This window comes from Parambassis ranga, chromosome 13, assembly GCF_900634625.1.
Source record: "Parambassis ranga chromosome 13, fParRan2.1, whole genome shotgun sequence".
Lineage (NCBI taxonomy): Eukaryota > Metazoa > Chordata > Actinopteri > Ambassidae > Parambassis > Parambassis ranga.
The window spans coordinates 5,473,184-5,491,221 of NC_041033.1; the positions used below are offsets into that span (position 1 = coordinate 5,473,184).

General features: G+C 41.0%; 1 protein-coding gene across 3 annotated transcripts in view; it reads left to right on the forward strand.

Annotated features, from left to right (window-relative positions):
* dpf1 (double PHD fingers 1) overlaps positions 1 to 4,907 on the forward strand; it is a 32,342-nt gene extending 27,435 nt beyond the window's left edge. For 2 of the 3 annotated variants that reach the window (XM_028419679.1, XM_028419681.1), the window contains 4 exons: positions 791 to 910; positions 2,352 to 2,464; positions 3,739 to 3,820; positions 4,779 to 4,907. In XM_028419679.1, coding sequence (XP_028275480.1) covers positions 791 to 910; positions 2,352 to 2,464; positions 3,739 to 3,820; positions 4,779 to 4,849 — 386 coding nt within the window. In that variant the 3' untranslated portion in view covers positions 4,850 to 4,907. Of the gene's footprint in view, positions 1 to 790; positions 911 to 2,351; positions 2,473 to 3,716; positions 3,821 to 4,778 lie in introns of all 3 variants that reach the window. The other variant, XM_028419680.1, reaches the window with a different exon arrangement.
* The last annotated feature ends 13,131 nt before the right edge of the window (positions 4,908 to 18,038 follow it).

Genomic DNA, 18,038 nt, shown 5'->3' on the forward strand with positions numbered 1-18,038 from the left:
ATTATGCAATCAACGGCAGTAAGACAGACAGGAGGCAGACATACAGGCAGACCAACAGTCAGACAGACAGAGAGGTGGGGGTAGATGTGGGACACACATACACACACAAATATGCACATGTATATACACAGAGCTCAGGCCTGCAGGGGGAATTTCTCTCTTGTTAATAATTATTATGAAATGGCTTCACGTGGAGCACTTGCTTCTCCGTACTCAGCATGACAGCAGGTCTGTCCCAGCAACCTCCCACCACACACACACACTTCCTTGTACTTTTCTTTCTTTCTCCCCTTTCCTTTCCCACCTCCTCTACTCCTGACAATATTTACCAGACCTTAGGGCCCCCCCAGCTGATGCCCCTCTCCCTGCGCTGCCCCCCCCTTTCCCCTCAGTTCCTGGGTGAGCCTTAGTTTGGAGAGTCCCAGGCTCCAGCGCAGGCCTGCACCGCTGCTTATTTTTAGCAAAGCAAACAGATAATGAGGGACAAGAGGGAACTGCCTACATGTCTCCTTTCTTCTTATTTGCTTTACATCTCAACATTTTATCTCTAATCACCCTCTTTCAGAAATACTCCTCTCAAAAGCTGCTGTGTCTGTTTTGTAGCTCTCCGATCTGTCTTACTGTTGAGAGACTGACACAGCCTCCTCACTCCGGGGCAACATTTTATAACACTGACTTATGAGTTTACACTTTGCTCTTCATCCCCTTTACCCGAGAGTCCAGCTGGTAAAAAAAAAAAACAAAAAAGAAAAGCTGAACTCACCTCTCTTTTCTTTTTCTTTTCTCTCAGCCAAAAAAGCACCGGATGGCTCAGTCATCGCCAACGGCTACTGCGACTTCTGCCTCGGAGGCTCAAAGAAGACCGGCTGTCCGGAAGACCTTATCTCCTGTGCGGACTGTGGACGCTCAGGTAGGGCAGCACTGCAGGGGATGATTGGCAGGAGGAAGGCAGTCCTCTGTTGATGAAGTGCTCCACAAGAGTACAGATTTCATATTAATGCAAGCCTTGATTCATTTTGATAAAGCCGATGGACCATACCAATGTTTTTGTTTCAGCCCATTTAAAAACAAACCATGAACAGGGTACCCAGCCTTGACTCGCAGCTGTCTGATGTGTCAGACATTGGTTACTACTCATTCCACTCCAATGTGAAAATTAGCCGATTTATTAAATGATGAACCTTAACAGAGAAAATGACATACATGTGGAAGTGTTCAGCTGGTGTCTGTGAAGTTTGAATTGGTGTGTAATGAGTCTCCACTTCCAGTGTATGCATAACACCTCCTGTCCTTTGGTTAAAAAGATCTTATGATCCTTTCCAAGTTCATACAGATCTTACTGGCACTGAAATACAAATGGATCCATCTTTCAATCCTGGCTCCTTGGCCAGGTCACAGGTTTTTAATATTATTAAACTTTGTCTGTTTCTTCTTTTAAGAATCTATCTCATTGATCAAAGAAACCTAGAAAGGATGATTAATAAATTCGTGGCCTAAAATAGAAGGAGTTGATGAAAAACATGTAAAAAAAATAACCTAGCAACACATTGGATTCTTTTACATGTGGAAGACATATGACTGTAAAATCACAAAATGTATATTGTCACTCAACAGCTGCATGTGCATAACTTCTTCTACCTGAGGCCACTAACTTTTCAATCATTCCTCTTGAGTTTGTGAGGGAATGATCTCCATAGTTTGTATTTTTGTTATGAATGACAAACAGTATTTGTTTCATTCACATTGTTGTATTATCTTTTTCCTTATCAGTTTCACTTTGTTTAAGTTTGGGATGTGCTGTACTTTTCTGGTTATGTGTATAAATACAGAGATTTCAGTGTAAATGGTGCGCACCTTGTGTTCTTCTTATTTGATTGCATGTACTGTATAACTGATTCCGCTCCATGTTTCATCTCATCTGAAAAATAAAAAAAAACAAACGAATGAAAAAGATGTATGTGATTTGTAGTGAATGGGCTGGTGCATGCAAAACATTGGTATGGTCCCTTTTCTTTGTCAACACACACACACACAAACACACACAGGTCAGGAAGTGAGGGTGACATAATGACCATGTTATAGCACATACAACATAACTGGCTAAGAGATTCTTTTACATGTTATGCTTTCTGCAGTAGCTCAGTAAATGTACATTTTTGCCACATATTAAATTAAATTTACATTTAGAGAAAAGCTGCATTTAAAATTCTTGCAGAAAACAAATTGATGGATATATATAATAGTTGTATGATGGATGATGATACTCAGAGCATAGACAGCAATAGTGAAATGTGTGTGTGTGTGTGTGTGTGTGTGTGTGTGTGCGTGCGTGTGTGTGCGTGTGCACCCAGGCCACCCATCCTGTCTGCAGTTCACAGTGAATATGACGGCTGCGGTGAGGACTTATCGCTGGCAGTGCATCGAGTGCAAGTCCTGCAGCCTGTGTGGCACCTCTGAGAATGACGTAGGATCTGACTTTATACTACATGTTAAACATATGTGGCTGCACACACACACACAGACTGTACACTATACCACATAAAAATATGCTTGAATTTACGTAGAGCAGTGATGGAGGAGCTGCAGGTTCAGAGGCTTGTGCATGAAGAGAAGGTTCATGTTTAACTGCTGGGTCGTAGCAGCTCATTCGCACATCAGAATGTTTAATAGCTCCAATGCTCTGCATGCAAACAGGGCTTTCATACTAAAGACGCAACAACAGTGGAATGACTGCTTTTCTTTTTTGCCCTATTATTTTCTATTGCTCGTGTGCTGGCGGATACACTTAATCAGATGCTGAGGGGGAAGGTGGAGGATCAACAAAAGCTGAACAAAACTCAACAAAAATAAATAAAAAAATACATATGGTTCCATTTTTTCCCCTGTTTTTTTCAATGCACCTCTAGTCAGCACCACCCGTCACCATCTAAACAGCACTGGTTTATTCGGCATTGAAAGACACAAGACAAGTAGCATAGATCCCAGATTCGATGTATGTATCAGGAGCATATGGAGCAATGTCATTAAGTGAGCCACGGAGTCAGCTGTATGAAGGTATTTCATGCTAAGACAACAAGTTTGATGGATAGTTGCCGTTTCTGCAAAGGAAACGGTGCCAGGTCAGTATTCAGTATTGGTCGACACACAAAGCATAAAGACACTCACCATCATGAGTGACTGAAAAAGGCAGATCAGTGCATCCACAGCTAAAGCAGACCATCTCACAATGTTACCCCCAAAACCTAGATTCACAATCCCCCTCAAAAACATAGACAACTCCCATTTTCAATGCCTTTACTGTGAAACTATTGTGCTTGGTGCCATGCACCAACAAAGCTATTTCACATTCAATAAAAGAATTCCAAAGGCACAGATGTCAACCTGAAATACAGGCAGTTTTTTCTTTTAATTTCCAGGGACTGAACAGGTGTTATTTACACTGTAATGAACAGTAAGATAACAAACTCACAGTGCATGTTCTTGTGTAAAGAAGGAAAGTTGTTGATTCCCTTACTTGATGCCAAATAAAGATCCACAAGGTTCACAGTGTTTTAAATATCCAACTGGATTCATCCTTTGAATATACACCAGTGACATGCACATATAGATCACACCTCAACCTGTGTAGAGCATCACATTTCAAAGCAGTACACACATCACATTTTTGCTGCTCTGTTCTCTGCTTTGATGTCAAATTTGTCCCCACATAATAACATCTGTTATTCTCTTGTGCTGCAGGACCAGCTGTTGTTCTGTGATGATTGTGACAGAGGCTACCACATGTACTGTCTGAGCCCTCCCATGTCTGAACCACCAGAGGGTACGCATAACAATAAACACAATACAAGCGTTATAATCTGGAACTACTGCATAGGAGGAGTCCTGTATTTTGGTCAGACTGCACAACCCAAAGAAGCTCATCTGAGAACCTTTGTGTTGTTGGTACAGGATTATGTAACTGTCTGTGCTGTAGGTGGAGAGACAGTCACACTGACAAGATTTAATCCTGCGGTCAAAGCAGTCATACTTTCTTTTTTTTTTTTTGGAAGTGGAAAATGTGACACCCTCAGGAATTTGCATGTCTTTGTTGGAACATCTTAATCTGAATAAACCAGGCTGATAGAGTCCTGATACTGAGTCTGTAATCACAGAAATGACAGCAGGTACGTCTATTTAAATCAAACTGTCATTTGCCACATAAGATGGCTGCCTCAGGATGTTTGATGGTGTTGTCATGGAAATGAGTAGTAGAAGGATAATCTGTTTCCATGGCAAAAGTGTCACTTGGCTGAACATACAGTAGCATTGCCACTTGTGTTCAACACTCACTAACAGTGTCAAGCTCTGCCCACACATGCAATGTTTTTGATTTACAAGAAACATTTTTTAAAATTCAGCAGCAGTCACTTATTTTTGGGGTCTGACGGATGGTGTACTTATTCATTCTGTGCTGGGCTTAATGTTGCCTCAACACCTTTAGGCAGGACCTACATTCACTTTGAAGTATTGAGGTTGAGAGGTAAATTATAGCATCTGTCTTAAGTTGATGTTTAATTAATGTCACAAATCCAATGCCAAAATCCAAACTGAACTAGTTGTCAAATCCCCTGCATCCACAAACCACAGGCACAGCATGTGGTGTTACAACATGAGGCTTTAATTTACAGTGTTACTTAATGCTCTGTGTGAAATGAGGGATTAATCCATGAGGCTTTACAATAGCAGTGATTGAACTTCCGATCCGTGATGCACTGTGTGTGTGTGTGTGTGTTGTACAGGAAGCTGGAGCTGTCATCTGTGTCTGAGACAACTGAAGGAGAAGGCCTCAGCCTACATCACCCTCACTTAATCTGTGGAGCCACGCCTCATCCCCTTGGCCCTTCATCCCCTCCTGCACCACCTCACCCCCTTCTTTCTCAGTGTTCTCTCCCTCCTCTGTTGTGCTTGCCACCACTTTCTCTACAATCCATCTCCTTGACCTTTGACACAACTGGGCACACAGCACCCATTTTTAAATGTCTCTCCAGCAGCGGACAAACTTCCGACACTCATATTCCCTGTTGTGCTTGACCTGAACTCCCCCCCCCCTCCTCCATTCCTGCTCTGTCTCAACAGAGGAATTCATCAGCTGGCAATAAGTTTGCTAGCAAGACACACACTTCAGCCTGCCAAGGGCACTTCTGAGGCTTACTACTCCACAGGAACCCTCGTAAGGGCCCTCGGATGAGCCCTAATGATCTTCAGCTGCAAAGCAGTCAAGTAGTGAGTGAGAATTAATAAGATGGATAGGTGTTAAGCAGAGGACAGGGCAATGAAGACCCTGAATAACCACGGAGCAGTATGTTTCGGTGTTAGCCAACTGTGAAATATACATCCAACCAAAATTTCATTCACTCCCTCTGTCCCTCACCATGCAGAGCTGAGACACTGAATTCTGCTCTGTCATTCATCTGCAGTTTCAAAGGGGGAGTGAATTGTACAGAATTCTGACTGATTCTCTATCTACACAAAAAAAAGAACTCCTCTCACTGGAAAACAAGGAGCGTCCGGTCGGGAACTCGTCTGACCTCACCCTGTCCTCTCTCCTTGCATGGAGTTTCCACAAATTAATGATGCATTTTGGGATTGACACTGAAGGTCTTAGTGCACGGATATGATCCTGTGATGAAAAGAGAGAAGGATTTTTTTTCTCTAATCAGCTATCTCTGATCAAACAGTGTATTTAAAAATGACAATTTAGGCTTAGCATCTCTCACAAATCCTTTACGTGACCTTTATTCGCCCTTTCCTTCTATGAAACAATGACTGTGAAGCCAATGCGAGACTGAAACACTCCTGGTGCTTGGTGTGTTATCTGTGTGTTAAGAATGTAGGATTGACGCGTGGATGGTGCAGATCTTTGTCTGGCTCATACCGAGGCCTAAATACTTATTTTTTATGATTCTTCCTTTTTTATTTTTTCATTTGCATGTTGTTATTTCAATTGTTTTTGACAAAAAAAAGAAAAACTTTTAAGTGAATTTGAAAAGAAAGCACACTTAATTCGCAATAACGTGTTTGTGATATGAACTCTTTTGGCCAAACTTGAGAGTGTTTTAAACCGTGTGTGTGTGTGTGTGTGTGTCTGTTTATTTGAGCACTGCAGAAACTGTAGCCAGTTCTGTGTTGGAGGGGAACTGGGAAAGCTTTTGAGTAGCAGGATGGAATGGATGTGAGTGTAAGGGAAGTGGGTGTGATTCTGCACAGGATTGTTTACAGAGGTTGGTTTCATCCCGCCCAGGAAAGAAATTGTCTGGCACAAACTTCACAGTAACAAACACAATTTGCCTGTTACATCCTTCAGTTTTATTTACCATGTGTATGGACATTGGCAACATATGTTATTTTGCTCTCACACTTTGAATCATTAGAAATGAGACCAAATTCTGGAAAAATATTACAACATAAGAAGAAGAATGTTATTGGCTAGAGACAAATGACTGTATCTTTTAATGCTGTTTTATTATGAATTACACATATTATCCGTATATAAGTATTTTTTTATTAGTTTTGAAAGTAACACTTCGTTCATAAAGACCGTAAATTAACCTTTTAGTTGTGTGTGTAACTAAGCGGTGAACTCCATGTCTTGTGTTCCATAATTTATGTGGGAATTCCTACTTGAAAAATTTTGTTTTTAATTATGTGTAAAGCATTGTACAATCAGTCTTTACACAAAAGGATTTGTCTCTTGCCATTGAGCAGCATACATATTTTTACCAGAATTGGTTCCTGTGGTGGTCCACTGTACTGTGTGGGCCTGCCTGCAGTCATAGCATCTCTGGTACAGAGAAAGTCCACTTCTGCTCACACATAGACATTCAAGTGACAAACAGATGTATTAGCTTTAATAGCTTTCAACTCGGTGAGGGTCCCAAAGACTGATATATAGTGTTAAGTCAAAGTAAAGGATGGCTCTAGTATGAAAGTGAAACTTCTTGTTCCCTGCCTGCCTGCTTTGTGTTTTATTGGCCAGTTGTTGAGGCAGAGTTTGGGTTCAATATGCCAGCATGCATTCAGTGAGCTTGCACTGAAACAAAAATTGTTTTTTGGTTCTACTCAGCGGTTCATTATGTAAGCCTCAACCAGTCTAACTGGATTAGTTATGACAGGTTAAATGGGAATGTCTGAAGATGGAGTGCAGTGCTGATTTAAGAGTTCAGTATGTTTGAATTGTGTGTTTGTCAAAGACAAGACATCCATTCTCTGAACTGCAAGCCTTAAGCTTGGAGACAATAGCTGTAAATATAGGATTGAATTAAGGGCAACGATTTGCCATTTCATACAGTATTTCACATTCTTGTGTGCACATCAAAGTATGTAACAGCCATGGTTTGAATGAAGATCTCATTATAATGCTGCATCAGGCCTCTGTAAAGGGAAAGGATCTGCTGGCTCGTCAGAATGTACCTGTAATTACTGTGTTTGCCATCCGAAGATACAGAAGGATAGTTGGTACAAATACTGTGCTCCTCCTCAGTTCAATGTGACTCCAATGTTGCATGAATGGCACCTGAAATGTTTCTGATTTCATATTTTGATATCATCAGTGATGCTTTTTTATATAACAATGAGATAAAACCTTTCTGTTCATTTACTGTTTGTTTCCTCGTTAGATGTGTGGGTTTTTTTTTCACATTTGCACAGTGTGACTGCATTTGTTTTTTAAGTGTGTGTGTGTGTGTGTGTGTGTGTGTGTGAGACCATTTATGACTACTGGAAGGTCAGTGAAACCGAACCAAAATAATGAATTATTATTATTGCTATTATTCTGCAGACAGTTTCTTTTCAGTGGAACCAGTTGCATGGCGCAGTACTGCTAGAGGATTGTAATGTCCAGTATACATGAGAAGGTGCACCTGAGTGTGCACGTCACATATAATGCACTTGGATTATGGTGTTTCATTTCATGGCAAATCAAAAAAAAAAACTTTTTTTTTCATTAACCAATCAGAGCTAACATTTAGACTTGAAGTGTGTTTGGATGGGAACAGTGTGATGCTGAGTGAATACGATGGAAATGTTTGTGATAATGATGGACAATGATGATGCAGGTGATGATGATGATGATGATGATGTCAATGGTGACTGAAAAGCCTTTATATTTGGAGCTTTCCTGGCACTTATGAGGAGAAGCATGGTGGAGTCAAACTAATTCTGATTGTACTATCTGGGGAGGGTGGGGAAGCCATGTTGGGGTTTTGGATGGGTGTGTATTGGTGTGATTATTTAATGAAGCCTTCCCTTTGTACAAATGGACAAACCCAGGTGAAGGTGATGAGTTTGGGGTGTGGGCTCGAACAAAAGCCACACCGGGAACCTCCAGGCCTCAAGTTGATGCCATTATCCCCCTATCTCCCGCTATTTTTAGGCCTTGAAGGGTGGTTCGGACAGACAGTTAACACTTCGAGCCGCTCTCGGGCCTCTCTTGTAAATTGTCGTTCTGTGATCTTGCTTGCACTTTTTAATTTTCTTTCCGAAAAATAAGAAACTAATTGTAAGTATGTATGTGTGCGAGTGCGGGTGCACTTTTTGTTCTGAATCTTTTTTCAACGTGCTTGTCTGTTGTAAACAACACTGGATAAAGATGAGTTTTTAATTTGTATTTTTTACCTTGAGAGGAAGATGAAATCTTCTTGGGCATTTTTACCCCCTCTCCCCTTTCCTCCCTCTCCCCCCCCCTCTCTCCCCCTCTCTCTTTCTTTCTTTCTCTCTCTCTCTCTCTCTGTCTGGTACCTGGGAATGCTTTGAAATGTGGACTGTGACCGCATTGCTGTCATCACTGCTGTCAATCATTCTCTGTGAATTCATTCGGCTTTCTCAATTTACCCAGTTTTTTCTCTCTTCCCTTGACTCATTTTTTTCCATTAAAAAGATGAGATTGAAAAATGAGCTGTACCTTTGTGTTGTCATTGTGTGCACTGAGTGTGTGCACGTGCATTATTTGCTGTAGTTCCCGTGGTATAAATCATTGAATGTTTCTGTGTTTTTGGACAGCAGTCAGTCTGTCTGTCTGCTCATGTGTTCGTCTGTATTGTTGCCAACTAGGGCAGCTTACAAGTCATTTTTTTTTCTCAGGTGGGGAGGACTGGTCCACACTCGTCTTCTCTCACAGTTATGAGAGCTGAGGCCAACACAAACCGCTTTTTCCTCTTTTCACTGTTCAGATTACAATCTGTCAAATTCAAACATACTGTAGAATAACTGATTTCATATTTCAATTTGGCAAAAACATCTTTTTTTGTCGTGCAATCCGAAAATATTTTAACCTATTCTTCTGCTTGAAAAGTGAAGGAAATGCCCATAAATTGACAAAAGACTGAGGTTAGTCATTGTTTACTTCCATAGCTGGCCTGAAAAACTGGCTATGGGGACAAAAAAGCCCCATTGTCCACAATTGTTTTCCAGCAACACTGCAGAAGAGAATACACTTTGCTATTCAGGGCAGGTACAGTTTTGCTATTTGTGATGTATTCCTGGAGATGAGACATTCATCACAGCCGCCGTGTTGGCCAGACCTGGCTGAGCAACAGCAGCAGGGTGAAGTCAAGCCAATCAACAGTTCCATTTTTTCCTTCCCTACTACCTTCCAGAAGACAGAAAAAAAAACCAAAACTAGTGCATACTTGGTTCCTTGGGGGAATATAGGTATTTTTAACAATATGCTCCTGAAAAACCAATTCCTCCATCCATCCTTTGGCAGAGCTCCAACCTTATCCAAAATCCTGCACACCACCCCCAACCCCTACCATCCTGTGCACACAGAAGCCCACACAAAACCACCCATGTGCCACACATACATTCAGACATGTGTGCACACTAACGTGCACTTTCATGCACATATACTGTACACACACACGCGCAGCCTGCAGCCTTCATTTTCTTATGAGCTTCATTACTCTGACCCAAGCCTCCTGTTCACATCTCAGAGGATGTTTATGCAGTGTGTGTGTGTGTGTGTGTGTGTTTTAATACCCAATAGAATATGTGTACGTATTTATTTAGGCTCAGAGTAACTACAAGTTTGTTTATGTGTGTGTATTAATGTGCATGTGTGAGCATTATATGTACTGTATGTAACACTGCACTGTGTGTTTGTGTATGTGGTGTGTGTGTATATATGCGTGTGTGCGTGTGTGTGCGTGTGTGTGTATGACTTCCCAGCCAATTACCACATCTCCCAGACAGACTGAGACTGCCTGGGCTCTGCCAGCCAATCAGAAAGGGGCTGCGCACTGCCGGGCCGGAGGTGGTTGCTATGGTAACCAGGAGGCCTGTTTGCATGGTGGCTGATGGAAGAGTGATGGATTACAGTAATGGGATGGAGGGAGGAAGATAGGGAAGAAGGAAGATGTAGAGAGAGGTGAGAATGGGAGAAAGAAAAAGAGAAAGAAAGGGATGGAGGGAATGGGGTGAAGGGGGAGGTGAGGAGGAGGAGGGAGTGGGGGAGACAGACTCATACATAAAGATATTGGAAATGTATGAATGCATCTGAAATGAAGCGACTTTAAAAGATGAAAAAAAAAAGAATGAGAGAAAATGATAAAGCGGAAAAGATATTGGGAAATGGGGTTGGGGGATGGGGGGGATTGAATTCCTATCTTTCCTTCTTCTGTCTAGGCTGAGACGTGTGTCTGGCCATCTGTCCTTGGAGCAGACAGAGAGGTAAGTGTGTGGAAAGATGCAGTCTCACCTTTTTGCCTCCTCAGCACTGCAGTCAGTTTGTGTAGGAACTACCTCAGTGTTTCCACCAGACCACTGCACCCGGCTCCCACTCACACTGAGGGCCAGGAATCAGGTTAACACACTTTCATAAGTCGGATGGAGTCTAATAATTGTGCCCAAAACTACCTGATAAATTATGCAGTGTTTGCCTAAATCGGTTTTGTCTGCAAGAAACTAATGATTTATAATAAACCGACATTCACAAACAAAAAGTGTGGTGTTTGGCATTATTTATTAGACCCACAATTCTACCCTTCAGATGATGAAATGTCCACACACCCCTTGTCACGTCACATGCATGATCTGTAATTTTTCCCCCAATTGTGTTCGATCAATTCATTCTCTTAATCCATTTGTCTCCAATTAACCTAACATACATGTCTTTGGAATGTGGGAGGAGGCTTACCCAGGCACAGGGGGAACACATGAAAGGCCTCAGTCAGCCTGCAGTTTCAAACCAGGAACCTTTTTGCTGCACCATCATACTCCTTTCTAATCTCTGATTAAAAAAAAAAATCAAAACTATCCAGTTATATAAAAAACTTTGTAAGGCTAATAGTAAAGATCAGGCACCATTTCATTTAACTTACCAACCATCTTTAAAAGATGGTGGTTTTATTGTTAAATCTAAAATAAAATAATAATAATAAGTAATCAATAGAGTTAAAATATTCTGTTAGGCCTCGAATGAATGAACTGTTGTAAAACTCTTTGTGCATAAACCAAGATGTGTTGGGATTGTGTATATTAGTGCTGCACTGATGGAGACTGTAGTAGTTTGGTTTTGGGTCTAAACAGATCATTAAAACCCTTGAAACATGTAAGTAGTTTTAAAATCAGGTGTATAAGCAATTGGTATAAAGTTAAAAAAAAATCTAATTAACAACAAAGTGTTAACATCAAAAATAAAACCGATCATTGTCTTCCTGACCTCAGGGGAGGGGAAAACTCTTGTTCAATTGTCCCATTTACCACCCAGTGATTTTTTGCCTTCCCAGTCTACATATCACTCTTGCACACAGTTTTCCTGTTGAACCTCCTCTCATTTACAGAGAGTGTCTGAAGATGCTTTTGAATCAGGGATTACGCTAAATCTGTGTCTGGGGAACACAACTCCCTGTGATCTTTCCCAGCGACAAAGCACTACTCAAGTCAATTAAAGATGCAGTCCACTAAAATTAACTTCAGGGCCGACTCAAAAACATAAAAGACTTTACTGAAATCCATCATAGCAGCAGTTCAATACCTTCTCTTGTCATTTGCAGCACCATCCTTAATGATTATCTGTCACAAGTATCACTTTGAAGGTGTTTTATGGTTTTGAAGACAAAACTGTTTGTTTTCAGCATTGACAACACAGCCGATCAGCGATTGGATCATTAGTTTGCAGAATAAGTATTTTCCAAGAAGATAAACACTTAAATCATCTGGAATACAATGGTGTTAAAAAAAATCTTTTAGCTGTTCAACTTGAAATCCTGATTCAACACTGCAACCTAGAGGCAGAGTTTAGTAACAACAGCAGTGCACCCAGACAGATAAAAAGACCAATACCTGCTGCACATGTGTGACATCAATCATTCAGTTAGGCACAAAGAAAGAACGGATTCAGTCATAATGTGGTAGAAAAATTGTTATACATTTTGGTTATTTTCATTTGAACCAATAATTTAACAGCCAAACATGCTTTGGGTTTCTGATCATCTGAGTTCCACAACATTCTCTCCCCTGTCCGCATGTTCACATCTGAAATTAGATACAAAGCCAAACAATATGGGTCATTAATTTACATTAATTTATTTCCCTTAATAATAAAGCAATTACACTGAGCAAACACAGTTATTACATTGTGTGCTGTCATGTACCGCCTTGCAGTCATTGTTTTGCTGTGAGATGTACACAGATGGTTTAATGTGAAAAATGAATGTCAGCAGAATAATGGGAAAATACAAGCCTTATTAAATACGGTTATGCCTTAGTGTTGTTATCTTATCCATAATGTTTTATTTGGCATTCACAGGCCTCTCTGGCTTTATTCCAAAATAATTTTATTTCAGCGTCCGCATTAACCTGAGAGGTTTTTGAGAATTGAACAATATTCACTGTGGTATTAAAATGTATCCAGAAATTCAGCTATATTTAACTGAGGGATTTAAAGCAGACGCTGCAGAGCATCAAGTATCTGTAACTGCAGGAGGACGTCATCACAAACACACAATAAAATGCAGGAGAATTTAACTAAAGCTAAAACAGTGCAGCAGTATCAGTTTTGTTTCACACTAAAATTTTACTGGCAGTTTTCAAATTATGGACAGATCTTTTATTTGCAGCTGTTCGATTGTGTCACTATGAAATGCAATATTTCCATGTTTCTTTGTAATGCATCTTGACATTTATATATTTATACTCCCGCTGTGTAATACATTTACTTCATTCTGCACACATGCATGTGTTTTGCATTACTTGCTTCTTACTTTAGTTTGCATTAAATGTCAGTTTATAATATAATATAACTAGAAAAGCATTTCCTGAAGAAAATGCAAGTTTGATTGCCGCAGCTGAAGCATTGCTTTGAACGCTGATGTGAACGATTGCTCTGAATTGCTGGAGAATCTGCAATCTGAACTTAATTTGCTGAAACACAGTTAAGAATTTAGAAAGATGAAGCTCTTATCTGGAAAAGCAGAAAATGTTTTAATATTATGAAGATATGAAAGAGAAACAGCTGAAGACAAGAACAGTATGAAGTCACGACCTTAAAGAATAGCCTGTGAATATACCATATGAAAGGTCTGAGGGTGGAATAATACCATAAGACTATAAGAAGCTCAGGCTGTGTGATTTGAATGTGGAAAAGTAGTATACAGCTGAAGGATGATCAATATGACAGATATAATGCTTAAAGTCTGATAAAGACTACAAATATGGCTGCTTTGTATGCTTCTAATGTGTCAGTCTGTCACCATGGTAACGGCCCTGCCTGCCTGCCTGCCTGCCTGCATCCATGGCAACCGGAATGTTTATGAGCTGCCCCTAACTGCAGCTCTCTTTCCCCCTCCTAATGCATTTCCTATGTAAAACCACCCTCCGAACAACGTCTCATATTCTCCAAACCGAAGACTTTAGACAAAAAATAAGAACACCGTCAGAATCCCAAGAAGTTGCTCTACAACTGGTACGATTTTTATGTCTGGGATGTCGAAGATGTGGAGATGGCGGCGAGTTAGAAAATATGGCAGCTCTGCTTCTCTGTTTTTGGTTTTACATTATGTCTTAATGGAGGAATGACCGGCACTCTCCCTGAACAGCTGGCCTTCAGGGCAAAATGGTTTGGTGTTGAGTTTTAAGACTGACACCAACAGAACCCAGACCATTTTTCCTTCGAACTGGTGGCCAAATTATCCCTGTCAGATAAAAGGTGCAGACGTGACAGCAGGATAGAAACGCAGAAACTGGTTTAATTTTTTTCCCTCCCGCACTCTGAGCGATGACTCACCCACTCTAGCTCCCAACATTCCACGCAATACACACTAATGTTAAACTCAGAAGAGACCTCAAAAACCACTTCATCTTTAATCCCCTATCATTTGAAGACGGAGCTGAACTTCCAAATTCTGAATACAACTTTTGAAGACCAAGACGTTGGAAGTATTTTAAGCCTCGAATGGTTTCTCTAACTTAATATTTGTAGGAGCAGTAGCATTTTGCAAAATGCATGGTTTGAAGGGCTCTCCCATTGACTCCAATGTTAATTTGAGGGTGGAAAATGTTTAATATTTTTAATATTATAATATTTGTAATTATTATTGAAGGTTTCCGGGAATGTCCTGAATGAGCTGAATCTTTTGATGTTTGAATGGTTTGAATCGGCCCATGCATTCTGAAGATATGCTGAGCCAAAAAACGTACGGAAGAATAATAATAATAACTAGAAAAGCATTTCCTGAAGAAAATGCAAGTTTGATTGCCGCAGCTGAAGCATTGCTTTGAATGCTGATGTGAACGATTGCTCTGAATTGCTGGAGAATCTGCAATCTGAACTTAATTTGCTGAAACACAGTTAAGAATTTAGAAAGATGAAGCTCTTATCTGGAAAAGTAGAAAATGTTTTAATATTATGAAGATATGAAAGAGAAACAGCTGAAGACAAGAACAGTATGAAGTCACGACCTTAAAGAATAGCCTGTGAATATACCATATGAAAGGTCTGAGGGTGGAATAATACCATAAGACTATAAGAAGCTCAGACTGTGTGATTTGAATGTGGAAAAGTAGTATACAGCTGAAGGATGATCAATATGACAGATATAATGCTTAAAGTCTGATAAAGACTACAAATATGGCTGCTTTGTATGCTTCTAGTGAGTCAGTCTGTCACCATGGTAACGGCCCTGCCTGCCTGCCTGCCTGCCTGCATCCATGGCAACCGGAATGTTTATCAGCTGCCCCTAACTGCAGCTCTCTTTCCCCCTCCTAATGCATTTCCTATGTAAAACCACCCTCCGAACAACGTCTCATATTCTCCAAACCGAAGACTTTAGACAAAAAATAAGAACACCGTCAGAATCCCAAGAAGTTGCTCTAAAACTGGTACGATTTTTATGTCTGGGATGTCGAAGATGTGGAGATGGCGGCGAGTTAGAAAATATGGCAGCTCTGCTTCTCTGTTTTTGGTTTTACATTATGTCTTAATGGAGGAATGACCGGCACTCTCCCCGAACAGCTCGATCTACAGGCAAAACTGTTTGGTGTTGAGTTTTAAGACCGACACCAACAGAACCCAGACCATTTTTCCTTCGAACTGGTGGCCAAATTATCCCTGTCAGATAAAAGGTGCAGACGTGACAGCAGGATAGAAACGCAGAAACTGGTTTAATTTTTTTCCCTCCCGCACTCTGAGCGATGACTCACCCACTCTAGCTCCCAACATTCCACGCAATACACACTAATGTTAAACTCAGAAGAGACCTCAAAAACCACTTCATCTTTAATCCCCTGGCATTTGAAGACGGAGCTGAACTTCCAAATTCTGAATACAACTTTTGAAGACCAAGACGTTGGAAGTATTTTAAGCCTCGAATGGTTTCTCTAACTTAATATTTGTAGGAGCAGTAGCATTTTGCAAAATGCATGGTTTGAAGGGCTCTCCCATTGACTCCAATGTTAATTTGAGGGTGGAAAATGTTTAATATTTTTAATATTATAATATTTGTAATTATTATTGAAGGTTTCCGGGAATGTCCTGCATGAGCTGAATCTTTTGATGTTTGAATGGTTTGAATCGGCCCATGCATTCTGAAGATATGCTGAGCCAAAAAACGTACGGAAGAATAATAATAATAATAAAGACGTAGAAGAACAAGAGTTTGATTGCCATGGCAATCAAACTAATAATAATAATAATAAAGACGTAGAAGAACAAGAGTTTGATTGCTTTGCAGCAATCAAACTAATAATAATATATATATATAAGGTGCTTTTTAGGACACTCAAAGACACTTTACTAACAGGGCAGTAGAAACGCACAGGGACAAACAAACATTAACTGCCATGATCCTGTGTTTCTTTTGTACATTTCTTTCCTAGGTTTGGTTTTCTGAGTTATCCTGTGTGTGGTTATTATCATTTTCCGTGTAACTATATGTTTGGTGTTTTGTTTACCTGGGTTTCTGTGGTTCTTGTTGTCCCTTGTGGTGTCTGCCCATGTTGTGTTGTAGTTCTCTCGTACTTCCTGTTTTACTTTGAAAGTCTTGTCCTCTTGGTGTATTCCCTCATGTTTTACTTCCCCTATGTTTCCCGCCAGTTTTGATTACCATATTGCCTCGCCCTGATTGTCTTCACCTGTGTCTTGTCTATTGTCTATTTAACTCCTGTGGTCTCTTTTGTCTTTGTGGTGTCGTCCTATTAGTACTCCTGTGTTTTCGCTGTCTAGTTCCCAGTTTCTTAGTTACTAGTTTTTGTTCTTTAGTATTTTTGAACCTCAGTTTAGCCGTTTCTTTCGTAACTTCACTTCATGTACTGCCTTCCTTTGTTTTGACCCTTGGGCTGAATAAAAAAACTTTTAGTTAATTCACTACTGTTTGCTATCCTGCATCTGAGTCCGCCTTCCACACTACAAACCCTGACATTACAACGTGACCAGCATGGACTTAGTTGGAATAAAGAGGATCCAGTGGTGTACCCGATACTCTGGAGCTGTATTGATGTACGCAGGAGTAGGTGATCAGCTACCTGATCTCCCTGCTTTTAGCGCAACAGTGAAAATGAAATCCATGTTGGCGAATAATGTGTCCAAGGGGAAGCATGTAGAGGATGAAAAGGAGGGGACCTAGCACTGAGCCTTGGGGGACACCGTGGGTGACGGGGGCAGTGTGTGATTTGTAGCTGTTGATGGAGACGTAGTGGTGGCAGTCAGAGCGGTAGGAGGTGAACCAGTTGAGTGCTGGGCCCGTAATGTCAATGGATGATTGAAGATGGTTGGGGAGGATGGTGTGGTCTATAGTGTCAAAAGCTGAGCTGAGGTCAAGAAGGAGGAGAATAGTGAGGGAACCTGAGTCAAAGGCAATCAGGAGGTCGTTAGTGACTTTTAATAGAGCTGTTTCAGTGCTGTGGTGTGTGCGGAAGCCGGATTGGAATATTTCAAAGAGCTGGAGGTATTGCTGGAGTTGAGCGATGACTGAGCGTTCCATAATTTTAGAGAGTAGTGGAAGGTTGGAGATGGGGAGAAAAGGTGCAGGGGTTTGAGGTATTGGCATGGATTGTGTCGGAGTAGAACTTGGAGCGGGCGTTGTTGCATGCTGTTTTGTACGTTGTGGTGTGGTGTTTGAAGATTTGGCTGTGGACAGTGAGACCGGTTTTCTTAGAGAGGCGCTCAGTTGACGCCGTTTTTTCTTGAGGGTGTGGAGTTCAGGGGTGTACCAAGAGGCAGACTGGGTGAAGGATACGGTTAGTGTCTTGAGAGGGGCAAGCTGATTGAGCCAGGTGGATAGAGTAGGGTTTTAGTGGTCAACAAGTTCAGAGGGTGTGGGGTCAGCAGGGAGAAGGGAGCTGGAGATGGTGTCAGTTATAGAGGGTGGGAGGAGACAAGGACTTCAGAAGGTTAATGTGCGTTGTTGTTTGGGCAGGATGATGGGGATGTTAATGTCCATGTTAATAGCCAGGTGGTCAGAAAAGGTGAGGTCAGTTAGTGAAAGTTAGTAACAGACCTCTTGTTGAATAGAGCAGATCTGAGGTGCTTTTGTTGTTGTGGAGTCTTTGGGGCGGAACTTGGCACT